Source organism: Toxotes jaculatrix, chromosome 2 (assembly GCF_017976425.1).
Source record: "Toxotes jaculatrix isolate fToxJac2 chromosome 2, fToxJac2.pri, whole genome shotgun sequence".
NCBI lineage: Eukaryota > Metazoa > Chordata > Actinopteri > Toxotidae > Toxotes > Toxotes jaculatrix.
The window spans coordinates 20,847,301-20,863,663 of NC_054395.1; the positions used below are offsets into that span (position 1 = coordinate 20,847,301).

General features: G+C 42.1%; 1 protein-coding gene across 1 annotated transcript in view; it reads left to right on the top strand.

Moving 5' to 3' along the window:
• nkain4 (sodium/potassium transporting ATPase interacting 4) overlaps window positions 1–16,363 on the top strand; it is a 44,867-nt gene that overhangs the window by 9,562 nt on the left and 18,942 nt on the right. The window contains exons 2-4 of the mRNA XM_041061784.1: window positions 8,024–8,161; window positions 9,414–9,494; window positions 14,875–15,075. Coding sequence (XP_040917718.1) covers window positions 8,024–8,161; window positions 9,414–9,494; window positions 14,875–15,075 — 420 coding nt within the window. The remainder of the gene's footprint in view (window positions 1–8,023; window positions 8,162–9,413; window positions 9,495–14,874; window positions 15,076–16,363) is intronic.

The window sequence follows — 16,363 nt, forward strand, 5'->3', positions numbered from 1 at the left end:
ATTGAACTGAAAATGAAAATGAGTGTGGACCCAAGTACAGAATATGTTTATAGCTTAATCTTGAAGTGAGTAACAGAGTAGGGTGAACATTACAACACAGGACAGACCACAGAAGGGAAAAGTTTTAAATTGCCAGCGTCCAGAGGGAGACTCGGTTCAAAGCACTGGCTTTTATCGTGTTTCTTTCACTGGGACGGATTTCTGTGTTGTGTGTTCCCAATAGCACTGAGAGATTAGCATGTTATTAACACTAAGAGCACTGGAAGTTTAACATATTTCATCTTAAATAAAGAGCTCTTTGATAAGCTTTTCAGTAGTCACAAAAAAACAGAGCTACAGTGTGAGCACTTCACTCAGTGTCTGTTTAGCACCACTACCTAAAACAAGTGGTACTTAGTGAAGTACAAAGGGACTAGCCGCTGTGTGTTTCACTGTGCAGACCATATTTCAAACAGTGAAGAAGAAAGTGGCTTATGAAGGCACCCTACCTCTTAATCCCCATCTCAGCTCTGGTAGACCAGGCACCACCAAAGGCTATCTATCTATCCAACTCTCCATGTACCCAATGAAAGCCACACACACACACACACACACACACACACACACACACACACACTGAGATTGGCACCATTAGTTACACAAGGACCAGGCAGGCACCGGAGTATAATGACTTTACCCAGGCGAGAGGTGAAAAATTGGATTGGAGAAAGTTTTTGAGAAGTACTTTACTGCCTGCTGGGAGTCACAGAGTAAAGACAAGCCAGGGCAAAGCATGGCACATTAAAAAAAAACCCCAGCCAGCCTCTGATTCATAGCTTGTCTCTGTTACTGTCTTTCTCTTTATTTAGACTTGGAATCAAACAGGTTTTTGACTCCAGTTCTATGAATATTTTTGTAGCCCTCAAACTGCTTTCTGTTGTTTGATCCAGGGCTCATGTTGTGGTGGCATGCTCTATAAACGAGGCCTTCTGTCCCCATTGAGTATAAGTAGAGCAGTGGTTCCCAAACTATTTGGCTGGTGACTCCTTAAAAGCAATGCTATGTGTACTTGCGACCCCTCAACAGAGACTGCATATATCTTAGAGATCTTCACAGATCCAAAATTTTGTAATGTAATGTTTAAAATAGTCACCTCATTCACCATCAGTAAAACGCTCTGTTGCCAATTGGTCACTACATCGACAGAAGACCCACAGCAGTGAAATGAAACCCTACCCAACCTGATTAAACTTAGTTTAATTTGTATTGTGTCTGACTTGTTCCTCACAGCAGAGTGAATCTGTGAAAACCTCCTATTATATATATTTTTACAAATCTGCACTGCTCCATGCAAATGTTGATTCTCTCCTTCTATGTTCCTTCTATATTTGTTTTATCTTAATGGTTTTAGAGCCCTGTAGAGGTGAAACTATCGAGTAATGCACAAGAGCAAAGAGGAAAGTCAACAAAAACAAACTAGATTTTGTGTACCAGAAATGTTTTTCTGACTTTCTATCCTGTTAACCATCTCCCAACCCCTCAGACTTGTGTTGCCTTCCCCTGGAGGGGATTTCAACACCCAAATTGGGAACCACTGATTTACAAAGCTATGCAAGCACACATAGAGCTGGAGTTACTACTAGGTAATTTCCATATTCGGGAAGGAGATCAAAACAACAGTTCTATGTCAAAACTACAAGAGGAGAAAGACGGTAAGAAAGACAAACCATGAATCAGAGACTGGCTGGCTTTTTATAATGTGCCATGCATTGCCCTGGCTTGTCTTTACGCCTTGTGACTCCTGACAGAGAGTGAAGTCTCTCTTTGTCAGTTAGAGGTTGAAACCCGTATGAAACAGAAGTAGTAATTTGGCTATTGCATACAAATTGCCCCTCCGAATTTTATCGTTTTGTCAGGCTTGATCTCGTTGGATAATATGTTTGTTCGTCTAAATTAAAACAAAGCATTAGTGAAGCCATTGAGATAAAAAAAAAAATTAGGAGATAACAAGGTAGTAGGAATTTTCTGTAATTCACCCTTCACATCTTTTGGCACTCTTCAATGTCGTCCTGATGCTCAAATGTGTGAGTCAGAATTATATGCTTGAACATAGAGGAGACTGACTCACACAGCCTAAAGTCATACAGAATGGACACACACACACACACACACACACACACACACACACAAGCACATGCACACAAACATAGACCTCCTTTTCAAAGCCACAGATCCTGATGACACATTCAGTAACATGTTATCAGAGAGGTCATTTCACAGAGGACACGCACAGAAAGAGAAACACTAATGTGATTTATAGTATCTGGAGGCTAAGGTGGAGAGCTGTGGAAATGAGAGGGGTCACCAGTCACCTCGCTCTGGGGGAGCGTCGTGAGGTCCCCTCTCACTTTCACACCTAACACCTCTTCATAAGTGTGTCCTACTGCTGCTGCATATCATGTGACAACACAGTTGAGCTATTAATCACATACAACTGTCAAGCCAGCCTGCCACATGTTTGGGTCTCTGTTTGAAATCCCAGTCGGATGCTTAGGGAAAGCAAACTGTTAGTCATGTATTTCAGCCACTTATCTTGAGCACACACGCACATCTTAATTAGCTCTCAAACGATGCGGATCATTCACTCTCAGACACGTTCACTCTGATCCTCTCATCACTCTTTTATCTGGAGCGTACTTCCCTATCTTCTTCATAGCATGTTAAAGAAGGTGGTGATGACTGAAATCTTTATTGGGCTATGATATTCTCGATTTGGGGAATTAAGGAAGGGAGGGATTATAGTTAAAGTCTGTGTCCACTTACGCGTTCTCTCTTGCTCTGTTTGTGTTTGCTTGTTGATCCACACGTCTAGGAACTGAGTGAATATACACCAGCTAATATCACCTAACAGAAGCAGCAGGATTGAGGTCTACGATCCTTGTTAATAATCTGCTCTCACATGGCTGAAGGAGAGAGTAATTGGTGGTTTCTGAGAGCTTGGAAAAGAGATTAAAAAAAAAAAAAAACAACCTAAACACCAGTATTGAGAGAAAACGATGGAGCTGACAAATTATGTGCCGTAGTAGAGGTGCAAGAGGGGCTTGTTGCATCCTGCTGTCGTACCTACCCCCTAATTGCTTAGTATTTATGGTGGGCGGAGTGGTATGTGTGGGCAACATGCTTCTCCACACATACACACCCAAAACCAAAATACACACTAAGAGATTCCGTCACCCCAGTGGGAGTCATTTGTGCTGGCAGGAGGTCGGTGGGAGGCTTTTACAGGCCGTTATGTAGCCGGCTCACTATTCCTGGAAGAGCATTGGTATCTTTTGATCAAATTCTACCCCACTCTCCAGTAACCTGCTTCCTATGAATTGTGGACTAATTGTGCCATATGGGTTTATGTGATTGCATGCGTGTGTGTGTGCTTGCTTGTGTGTCTGGGTGGGCAGAGGCCTTTCTATCCTTGATTGATTGTTGTCATCTTGGTGGATTATTGAGTTAGCAGCGAACGTGATAGGCTTGCTACAGCATCTCAGAGGAAAGAATACACACACCCTCGCGCACGTACACACACATGCACACGTGTCCCTCATGCCTATACACTTCTTTAATTCAATGCCTGGTGGAAATATTTCAGGGAGAGGGTCCATGGCCATGTGTAATGTACACATCAAGGGATCTAAAGGATGAATGAGGGTTCATGCTCATTAACATGACTGTTGGTCCTTTCTGGGGCAGTAGTCCATGTAGGATTGCTTGCAGAGCATATAGAGTGCGAATACTTGAATAAAGGTGAGCACAGTTTAGGGATGGAGATAAATGATAGTACCAAAGATTTTGATCTCATTGCAATAAGAAGTAACAAATCCAACTCACAGTCATACTAAAGATATTTACAGTTATTCTAAATATCTTAATGCGGTGGTATTTGGCTGGTTAGATATCTCACAAAATGTCTTTATAATGAAAAAAATTTACCAAGTACACCCTCATAAGACCCACAAGCTATTTGCCTTTATCCAGCCAAATAGAATAAAAGCTGTTTAACAGATTTTGCGGAGCCTTTGGATCTTTTTTTTCCCACTAGGATTACCAGAGGACATTCTGAGCTCCCAGCTCCACAATCTGTTTCTTTCAACACAAGAATATAAACGCCATCCTGGAGGTAGCCACACACCTTGACTTGACAAATGGACATAAGACAATAGATATACAGTGTGATGTGTGTTCATTTTGCCTAACTATGAAGGCGTTGTTCACGGTTTGCAAGCTTGCTGTTTTTAATTGCCGTAAGCAGAGGCAGACTGTGGGTGAACACATGTTGATGCACGTTTATCTTTACAGTCAGAGCTTGTATCAGATATCTCAAATTTGCGCATCTGAATTGATGATCAGATTTTATCTATATGAAAAAATATTGTACTGTACTAAATGCAGCACAATGAAGGCTTGTGCATATGTTTACCTGTACATCCATTACCACACAGGGGTTATCTGTCTTTGGCTACTGTGAGACCAAAAAATTAATAATATGATAAACTTAAAGTATTTCACAACACTGTATATACACCAACTAAGCACTTTATTAGGAACACCTTACTGTCACTGTGTAGGGTTCCCTTTGTTTTCAAAACAGCTTCAGTTCAGTGTGGCATGGATTTTCCAAAATGTCAGAAACATTCCTTTGAGATTCCACTCCATGTTGACATGATTGCATCGTATCATTTCTAAAGATTTGTCAGCTGCACATTCATGCTACAAATCTCCTGCTCTGCCACCTTTCAAAGGTGTTTTGTTAGATTCAGATCTGGTGACTGGAGAGGCAACTAAGCTCATTGTTATGTTCATGAGACCAGTTGGAGACTTTTGCATTGTGTCATGGTGCATTATCATGCTGGACATAAACATCAGAAGATGCTAAATTGTGGCCATAAAGGGATGCACATGGTCAGCAACAATACTCAGACTGGCTTTGGCTTTCAAAGTTTTATTGACTGGTATTAAGGTGCCTGAAGTGTTCCAGGAAGGACATTCCCCACACCATAACACCACCACCACCAGGAGCCTGTTCTGTTGACACAAGGTAGGTTGGGTCCATGGATTCATGTTATCGATGCCAAATTCTGACTCTACCTACTATACTTGCTATAGCAGAAATCCAGATTCATTAGACCAGACAATGTTTTCCCAGTGAGCCTGTGCCCACTGCAGTCTCACATTTCTGTTCTTGGTTGACAGGTGTGACAGAAATACTCGAACCAGCCTGTATGGCACCAGCAATCATAACACGATCAAAGCCACTGACATAACTTTTTTTTCCCCATTCCCTGAAGCTCCTCACCTGTTTGCATGATTTAATGTATTGAACTGCAGCCACATGATTGTCTGATTGGATAATTGCACGATTAAGCAGGTGTGCAGGTGTTCCTGATAAAGTGCCCAGATGTTTGCAGTACATATATAAAACATTAGCAAACACAACATTAAAATACAATAGAAGAGGGTGGAATTATATATAGAAACAGAGTTGGATGAAAAGTATTTTAAAAAAAATGCATACAGACAGAATACTGACATAATAAAAGCGAGATTAAAAAGATGAGTCTTAGGATGTTAAAAGAATTTACAGAAATAGCATGCCGCATGTTTTATTCGAGGACTGTTCCACAATTTCGGCTTATAGTAAGAGGGGGCTACCTCTCCAAACACTCTTGTTATTGTTAATGCTGTAGTGCTTGATGGCCTAAGGCAGCAACTGACAGTATAGAGTTTGAGACAGTTGGCCAAGTATGGCGGTGCTAAGCCATTTGGAGGCTTATACACCAGTGATGAATTTTAAAATCAACCCTAAAAGAGACAGGGAACTGATGTAAAGATACTAAAATAGGTATAATGTGTTCTCTTTTACACGTTTTTGTTGAAAACAAAATTGCCAGTGGTATTTTGTTCAAGCTGAAGTTTATTCACTGATTTTTTTTTTTAATTTGTTGATAATCCAGAGAAGTACAGCAGTCCACATGAGAAAAGACCAATGCATAAATCAGTTTCTTTGCATCGTGAAGTAAGGTGTCGTTTGGATCTGTTAATGTAAATGTCTGCCTCTAATCAAGCGAAGAAAATACTTCATTAATATTATTGATCAGGTGTAAAATGACCTTTTTAGGCTTTTTGTAACTAGTTGGATATGTGACATATTCTCATTAACATTATGTCATATGTCTTCATAAAATGCTTCACAAAAAAAGGATTTAACTCATTAAGTTAAGGATGTTTGTCCAGGTATGTATCTAAGAAGTGATAGCTTATTCACAAATGTTGTCAGTTTTAAAGGGTCAATCCTGTAAGTGCCCCGACCACTTTAACTGCCGTCTAGCTGTACGCCATCTTGGCTGACATCCTCCTGCATGAATTTTATCGAGCTCTCTAACCACGACCCAAAGCTGACTTGAAGATGTATGACTCTTTTGACTTTATTCATTTCCTTCGGCCCCTTCTCTATCCAGGGGATAGACAGAGGTTATTAAGAGGGAGGGAGCTCAGTCGTTCTACGTTAACATACGTCATTTGTGATTTTCTCTGCATTTTCTCTCATCTCTCCATTTACATTTTTTTTGTGCCATCTTTTTTCATAATATTCTCCCCGTCCATCTCAGTTTTGTGTCCCAGAAATTATTCAATCTCTTTTTTTTCCTCCTCCCTTTACCAGAGTGAAAGACTGTCTCTTTGGATTGCTTAGTTATTCCTTGACTGGTGCAGGTTGCAGTTCACTCACCTTGCCCTCTGTCACTTTAGACCCTGTCTGGAGTTATTGCCCTCTATGCGAAGGAGTGTTCATTTTTTAATTATCACTCAGCATTTGATCATCTCCCTCCCCTGCCTGTCACAATGTCTCGTCGGGTTGCCGGTAACATTTCCATTACATTTGGAAGAGCAGCAGTGGCTGTGTATTGGGTGTGTGTGTGTGTTTGCGTGAATGTGTTCATTGGTGCGTTCCTATCGTTGCAGCAGAGACGAGATTCCTCCGTCCCTCATCCATCTTCAAGCGCTTGGCTGGAAATGACATGTCGACTCACAACAAAACACATCGTTGGTTGAGAGACACACACGTGCGCGTGCACACACACAGACAGACACTGGGAATAGAATGGAATTGGATTGGCAATGGAATTTTAATTAAATGGTTTACACCCTCTCCCTGTATTTTGCCCCAAATGGCATGCTAATTGAGTTGATGCAAATAGGGACTCACAGTCTTAAAGGTTCAAACTGCTGTTTTTTTTTTTTGTTTTTTTGCTGTTTCACAAAATGTTGCTCAGTTTGAGGGAAAGGAGATAGAGAATTATTAGAATTATTCTGTGGATGACAATTATTAAATAAATACAAGGACACCATGAATTAATCATTCTTCTTTATGTAAAAAGAACTGGCCTGAAACCACAGTTTATGTAGGAGTAACAGAGATGAGCCCATATTGGGAAAACAGTGGAATTTCTCTTTTCATTGTTCAGGGTTTAAATTTGCTTGTACATGGGCATGTACGCATACATATTTTAATAAGCTCGTGGCATTATTAAAGAAGGCCCTCACCTCCCATAAAGTTCTCAGAGCATTCTTTCTCCTGGAGCTCAGGAAGTTTGGATGTAGTGAGCTCCCCTTTAGCTCAGCAGGGGATAAATTCGATAAATCTGTCTTTGTTTATTTTATAAAACTTTTGGTCTTCACCCCTGGGCTCTCCCAGCGTCAGAGGCTAAAACACTCAAGCTGTTCATGTCGACTCGCTCAGTGTAGGGATTGTTGGCCAGATTCTGTGAGGTGAACGGATATTGTCTTCAATAAACTATTAACAGTACGTGGCCATGTTGCCAGCGTGTGTGTATGCTGTAATTTTTCCTTTGTTTCATGGTCTGTGTAGCTTTGGCAACTTCACAGCGTTCCTCACAGTGCACTGTCACAGCAGGAGAGGCAGTTTTTAGTTCAGAACATGTGAACCTGTTAACATTTGTCTTTCCTTTTTTTCCCCCTCTCTCTCACCCTCTAGGTGTTGGCTTTAGAAAGACAAGTCTTTGACTTCCTGGGTTACCAGTGGGCCCCCATCCTTGCCAACTTTTTCCACATCATCATTGTCATCCTTGGCCTCTTTGGCACCATCCAGTACCGGCCACGCTACATCGTAGTGGTGAGTACACGTAGACTAGTAGACTAGTAGTTCATGTGAAACCTTGTGCAGTCTGTTGCATAATCCTATTCCTCACGGTTTTTATTAAGCAGTGCCACATCACTTTGCATTAGTCTTCTGCCTGTGCATGTGATGTAGACTGGACATGTTGTTGCCTTTCCTCTCTAATTGCAAAGTGTGCTGCAATCTCTTGTGCATTTTGCGACACTCTTAAATCACTCTAATCCCATGGTAATTAGGGCTAATTAAAAGGGGGGGGTTGGGTGTCGGGCAGGGGGGCTAAGGAGCTCATCAGATTTATACTCGGCTTGGAGTTTCTGGACAGAGAAGGTCATTCTTTGAAACACGGTGCAAGGCATGTGCTGCCTGTTGTCTCGCTGCTTTTGTTAGAAAGCGCCATTGTTAAGCTTCATAAATGTGCATTTACGCACTTCAGTTTTTATTTGACAATATAACGTTCATCTGAGGCATTAAAAGCCTATTTTGAGCAGCATTAGTGGAAGCGCAGATGGTGATGTTAATGACAGGAAAAGATCGGGGGCGCGAGAAAGAGACACAGAGGAAAAGAGAGTGAATCTGAAAGACAGGCGAGATGCAGAAGAATGAATAGGAGCCACACAGGATAACATGAAGAAACAGAGGAAGCAGGAGTTGAAGGGAGGAGAGGAAGGAGGAAAAGTAGAGCTATTGTCTCGTGTCAAGTGGAAAATGGGAGAGAGCAAGCTAAGGGGTTTTCATGATTCAACATGTATGCTTTTTTACGAAGGTGCTGTTTTGCCCTCTGCTGTTCCTCTGACACCTCTGACATTTTAAACACGCAATTCATCATGAGTCAGAGGATTTCACAACCTTCACACTGATGACTCTCTCTCTCTCTGTCAATGAGTACCACTCTGTACCACTCTGTGTCTGTCAACAGTTGACTGTCTGACTGTACAATTTTGCAAATGGTTGAGTCGTGAACTTCATTCAGCCTCAGCCATTTACAAACCTGCAGCTCCCTCGGGGCCCGAATAGACATGTTGAACTTACCAGCACCTTTAAAAACAGTGAAGGTTTTACATACATACTTATATGTGTTTAGGGTGTTAGTATGTGCATAGAGCATGTGGGTGTGTATTAATTCACACCCACATGCTCATTCACAAGCTCATTCATTCAACCTGCCATATTTTCAATAGTTGTCATATCCTTTTCTGTTCAGTTCATCTAGTTTCCATGGAGTTAATCTGTCTGTGTCTTTGCCCTCCAGTATACCGTATGGGCCGCTCTGTGGGTAGCCTGGAATGTCTTCATCATCTGTTTCTACCTGGACGTAGGAGGCCTGTCCAAGGTGAGACTTTCAAAAGTACAGCTGGCCTTTTTCTCACAATCTTCCATCATGCGTCTGTCAGGCGGTGGCTTTGTCTGTACTGTGATGAATGGTCTTTTCTTCCTAAGGTCATGGCTGCAGCTACGGTTGCAGGCTGGTGGAGGAACGAAGCCTGATTTATATTCCTGTGTCCAAGCACTCTGCAACCTACTCTGTAGATGTGTTTTTGTGGCATTGACAACCCTTTCATAACCGATGTACACTTATACCTTGGCCACAGAAAATATTTGTTTCTCAATACCTGCCATGTGTCCACTGAAGTCACGTAATGCACTTCAAACATAGTTCTGGTCAACAGTTTAACCTCTGGCGTAGATCTATGTGCAAGAAATATTAAACGTTACATCTACAAACATCTATAAACATTATATTCTGCAGTTGGTACCACGTTGCTAACCAGGTGTAAAACTGACTTCAAACCAACTTTATAAAATAGGTGATGATTTGAACACAGCTTATTATTTTGCCCTCGGTAATGGACCACGGTATAAATGAAATAATAGACACAGAGATGTCCTGATGTGGAAAATACTCTACCTGCTCAGCATGCACGGGTTTGCAATGTCTCAGTCTGGCTGCGTTAATAAGTCGACATGGAGTAGGCAGAAGAAGCCTGAGGGTCGGATAACGCTAGAAAAGAACTAGTTTGTAAGGCGTGTTGTCTGTCCATGTTGGACGGCAAATGTGTTTATAGTTGTTTCAAATGGCCACATTCAAATGAAGAGTTAAAAGCTGGCATCTCATATAGAGAGAGAGACGAGATGTGATAATCATTTAAATGTGTCAATATTAACACCCATTTTCAGCCAGTTTCTCCTGGAAGGCATTCATAATATTCCTGCCTTTTTTCACACAAAAAGTCATAGAAATGATTGTGTGAAGACTGAAAAAAGAGAGCCTGGGAGAGAAGTTTAAAATCTTCTTACTTTCTTGCCTCTGCACATTTGCCCAGTAGCTGTGCAGCTGTTAAATTGTTGGTATGAACCATCTCCTCAATAGTTACTGCTCACAGAGTGAATAGAACAGGGACAGGTGAGGGCAAAACACAACCACATCACTCTTGTCTTTGCCAGGAAAAGCCTTAAGTCAGAGTTGTTGTTTTTTCCTGAAAATTATTCATCCTTAAATCTGACCTTGTGCCATTTTTTTTTTTATTAGACCAGGAATAGCTGCTCCAAGAAGATTTGCTGTTGTAAAATATAAAAGCATAATTGAGCATTCTTGAGCTTTACCAGTCCTGAAATATATTTTTAGTTTTTATTTTAATTAGATATGATGCACTGCCACCAGGTGCTTTCAGCCTGCGTCAAGCCTGAAAGCCCCCGGTGTGTAAGTGCAAGGAAATACGATTACTTAGAGTATATAATTAACATGTGACACAGCCATCTACTATGAGTTTTAGTAATCTGCAGCAACACGCTGCAACATCTCAACCAGAGATTTATAATTTTGCCTTGAAGAATGTTTGTGTTCCTTAAAAATGTTTGTGCGATGCATTTCTGCCAACCTGTGGGGGATGTTGGGAGGGAGCAGTTACCTCCCTGTTGAGTTTCAAGTGGAAGCTTACAAGTTAATAGGTAAATGATCAGCAAAAAATCCCCCTCCCAAACCACCGCACACGCACACGCAGTTTTAACAGTTTTAAACCTTTAGGGCCCCCCTGTGGTTCTTGAGTCCAGATTAGATGTGTATTTATCCAGACAAAGAGAAGTGTTTGGGTTGTCACCTCTCAACCTGTAAATTTATCCCCCCCCGCTCCTCCCCCAGTTTTTTTCACTCTGCTCGCTGCTCCTTTGATGTTTTTTTTATTTATTCTGCATATTTCGCAAGTTCCATATCTTGCCTTTTTCATGTCAGCGTACTCCTCTCTTCTCTCCTGCTTCCCTTCCCCACCCCCCAGCTATTGATGTGTGTCCTGCCCAGTTGCCTGCCTGACCATTGAGAATAATGAATTCATGTAGGCAACAGTCACTTGACGCCACCTCAGACAGCCAAAATGAATTTCAGAAACACCTTCCCCAGCTCTGATGACTTTGTCATTGTGTGATAGACCTTGGCTCCATCAAGTGTGTCTGTCTCTCACTGCATATGTCTGTGTGTCTACACAAACATAGTGTGTCCACTATGTGTGTGTAGTTGTGTGCTCCTGCATGGTTCCTTCTGGAATAATGAGGCTTGTAGGGGCCAGCTGCTTGGGGCTGAGACTGGGCATTAACCCGACAGATGGAGCCAGCCTGGGCTCCCAGCTCTGCATATGGTGGCCAGGAGGAGAGCTGGCTAATGGAGTGCACACACACACACCCCATGCACACATGCACGACCAAACTTGACGCACAGCTTACTGAGAGGACCGCAGCACATTTTATCATAAACCAGAGTCAGCTAATTCTGTCTGCCTTGCCTTGACCGATGTTGACAGGACAGTACTGGAGGGTGTGTTTTTATTTATATATGTGTGAGCGGTGTGTGTGTGTATGGGTAACAAGGCCCTCGAAGTGAGGGGGCAGGTTGTCAGAGTCACATGCCACATGCTCTGTCACCTCCTATTGATCCCTTATCCCCTCCCCCACAGTGCAAGGCAGACTGACAGACAGACCCCTGCTACTCTACTCACACCTCTGTTGTAAACTGGCCCAAGTTGGTCTCATGCTTCTCTTTATATTCATTCGCTCTCGCTGTCTGAAGTTGAAATGGCTCTTTTCCCTCGCCATTTTGGCATTTTAAAAAAATGTCCTCTAATAAATCTATCAATTTTCTGCTGCTTATCTGGGGTTGGGGCAAGTCCAACTGGGAGAAGGCCCAGACCATGCTGGAGAGATTATATATCTTATCTGGCCTGGGAACGCCTTGGGATCCCCCAAGAGGAGCTGGGGAGAGAGGAGTACCTTGTCTATCTTGCTTAACCTGCTGCCACTACAACACGACCCCTCCGGAAAGCAAAAATCCACAAATTTGTTAAGCTCTGATTCTAACAAATCTGAAAATAATTGAAATCTTTTTCTTCTCTCTTTTGGTATTAGCAAGGAACAGTGTACAAAACACTGCACACATAGTCACACAAATCTGCAGGTTTTGCCGGTTTACCAGGTAGCATTTATATGCCCCTATTCAAACCACATACTTTTATACTTAATAGATTTTCTGACAACAGGCTATTTTGGGGATTTTCAAAAATAACCAGAGAGCGATAATATGGACAAATGTCATTATCACATGAAGAAATTAAGTTTTCTCTCTCTCTCACTGCTCACACACAGTGACCACAAACTTTGTTTTAGAGATGATAGCACAATCGCCATGAACACAGTCTCTCCAGCTCGTGAATCAATATGCGGCTACCGTGCATGCGCACCTTTATGAAATCTAAGTACTGTAAATATGAGCCTCTCAACAGAGTCACAAGAGTCTACAACATCCAGTCAGCCACTCAGATTTTCTCCCCAATGTGATCACACGAACATAAACTTTTTTCTCTGTATTTCGTAAACAATAAATCATAGAAGTAAGATTCTAATCATTTGATGCTTAGCTTTATAGAATGCATCGTGTCTCAAGTGATTCCAGTAATAGGATTGTCTCCAAATATGTATTGACTTTTGTTAAGGAAAATGGTTTGACCAATATCAGTAGACTAACCTTGAATCTATGATATGGGGGGATTGATTTGTGCTTTGGGGTGCATGGATGCATAACAATAACACTCCTGACAGTAAGTTGCCAAAAACCTCTTCATAATCGACTGCTGACGTACTGCAGTCATGAGTGCGGCCACAGCTTGGATAGAGATGGTTTCCCTAGCTCGCAGGCTCAATCAATGGCATCTGTCAAGTCATTAGTCTTCACAATCCTACCTATTGCCCTTCAGCCGCCCTTGTTTTTGTGACTGTGTGAGAGAACGACAGAATGACGGAGAAGGAAAATGGAGACAGAGAGTGATGATGAGTTATCAACAATGAGAGAGACAGATTATATTCAGTAGCATTATTTTAATACTGCTCACGACTCATGTTGCATTTTCTCCCCTGACTGCTCAGATCTGTTGTTGAAGTTGTTTCCTCTAGTGTTATTTTGTATATGTTGTTAATGTGTCCGTGTATGTGTGAGTAGGGGTTGATAGGAATCAGAGATATTTCCTGACAGCACTTGGCTTTGTTAATAATGCATGTCTTGTCACTGAGGGGCAGATGCGGGGTTAGATTGCTGTATTGGGGTATTGATTGGTGTGAGTGTCTGTATCTCTGCATATGTGTGCAAATTGCACATCACCAGGGTGCACAGGAGTTACGTGTATCAAATGCTGGCTCTAAACGTTGTGGTACCTTTAAAAATAAAAAATAAAAAAATATATATAGCAGCAACATTTCTTTCCTGAAACAATGTCCCTGTTACTCTGGTTGAACCACAAAACACACTGTCAACAGTTTTCTTAGGGATTTGAATTATTTATTCACTAGAAAGAAATTCCAAAGAAAACTCTTGACTGTGAGGTCTGTGGATTATCCTGTGGAACAGACACATGGTTTCTGGAAAGACACATTGCTGTTTTGAATTAAATGTAATTTTTCAATCCTTGAAGCACCACAAACTCAGTTCACCTCAGTTGAATTGCAGTGACAGCTGAAATCTTAAACAAGGGTATCTCAAAACATGAGCAAATAAAATCAATGCCAAAACTATCACATGAATAGATATGTTTATAGCCACACTAGTGGCACAGCTTTAGGGATGACAAGTTTGGTTCAGACTGAAATATCTCGCCAACCATTGGATGAATTGCAATGACAGAATTTGTACAGACATTCACGGTTCCCAAAGGATGACTTCTAATGACTTTGGGGATCCCCTGACTTTCCCTCTAGCACCACTGTGAGGTTGACATTTGAGGTTTTTAGTGAAATGTCTTGGAATTTGGCCCAGACATTCATATCCCCCACAGGATAAATTAGAATCACTTTGGTGATCCCTTAACTTTTGCTCTAATGCCACCATAAGGTCAAATTTCCAGTTTGAACATAGTAAACATGATACCTACTTAGCACTGTCATTGTTAGCAGGCTGATCTTAGTATTTAGCTCAAAGAAGGACTATGTCTGTATACAGCCTCACTGAGCTGCTAGCATGACTGTAAACTCTCAGTCTTATTTGTAATTTCACAAAAGGAAACAGCCATATAAAGCATCTTGCATATACCATAATCGTCTAGAGGTAAGCTCCCTGCTTCTTGGACGACCTGACTTGTGATTCAGCCTTGGTGCCCTCATAAAGAATGAATGAATGTACATCATAAGGAATGAATAGAGTACAAACAAAGAAGTTGATGTGTTTTTTTTTCTCCTTCCAGGACAGTGACCTGCTGACATTTAACATCTCAGCCCACCACTCCTGGTGGAGCGAACACGGGCCGGGCTGTGTGAGGAGTGAGATGCCGCAGGCTCCAGGGGTCCGCACCACAGAGAGCCACTCCTACATCACTGTCATGGGCTGCCTCATGGACTACCAGTACATCGAGGTCATGCATAGCAGCACACAGATTCTTGTTGCTGTGAGTACAAGTTAGCAATGCACATTCGACTCTAGCACTTTCGTCGTCACACGCTGACACATGCATGTGTGAACATGTGACAGGAGCTCATCATATTACATGCTTAACACCAGCAGCAACCTCACTCAGCGTGAGATTCATGTATGTGAAAGGTGAACATGGCAGAAAGGGAGGTGATGTTTTTGTTTCCCTTCAGGCACTTTTCTCCGTATAATTCCACGGCAGTCTGTTATTTTGTCTATCTATCCCGTCCTCTGCCCCCGGTCACTGAATGAAAAATTGATCTGTTGTTTTGTCTGGCCGAGGCTCAAACCTGCCAGCTGCTAACAGGTTACTCAAACACTGAAAGGACTGTTATTGTCCTCTTTATACAGCTCAGTATGAATACCCCAGAAACTCACCTCCTGCCAGCATTCACATTTGCACACACTCATGTATGACTGACTAACCTCATATTGGACGAGGCCCAGGACACTTGTAGTTGCCAGCACAGCAGGCACTTGGCTTCAGATATGCACATTGCACACTTTAACTCACAGTAACATTCACTTACACATACTTTGACTCCATTGTGGTGCTCATACACACACTCGTACCCATTTCCACAGTCATTGTCATTTTAATACACATGGAGTGGATTTAATACTGGCAGTAGATGACCAAGAGAAAGAGACAGCTAATACACAGCAGCTTCATCAGCATTCAACTATAGTTTATCAGTGGGGTTCAGATTCCTGTTGGTTTTCTTTCTTTCTGTTTAATCTTGGACTAATCCTCACCTGGAAAGGCACTGTGAATGCAGTTGCCTACATGGCAGATTAGAAAACTGGCAGAGGGACCCAGTGTTGAGAACCACTGGACTGTACCATTCATCCCATCACCCCCATGGAGAAAGGTAATAAAATGGCTGACCTCACTTTACAGCCCCCAACTCTCTCATTGGACTTTAGCCCCTGCACTGTAGGCAGTGAGTTGGTTCATTCCTTGCCTCACCTGGACTTTTACTCCTCCATATGAAATGGCAACACCCGTATGCCCTGCATTTTTACATGGCATTGTCCAACCAAGCATTCAGTGGCATTTCTGTGGGAATAGCTCCCTGGGGGAGCGGGGCATTTGGTACTGAAATCCCAGTGTCACAAATGGCATCTTTTCCCTTGTATCCCCACTTCCTCTCAGGCTAAAAGCAGGATGCTGCCTAAGAAAACAGACTCCTTTTGAGATGTCCAGTCTTGCGTTGGTTTGTCTTTTTCCCTCTCTGGTTGAAGAAAGGGCCAGGCAGAAAGAG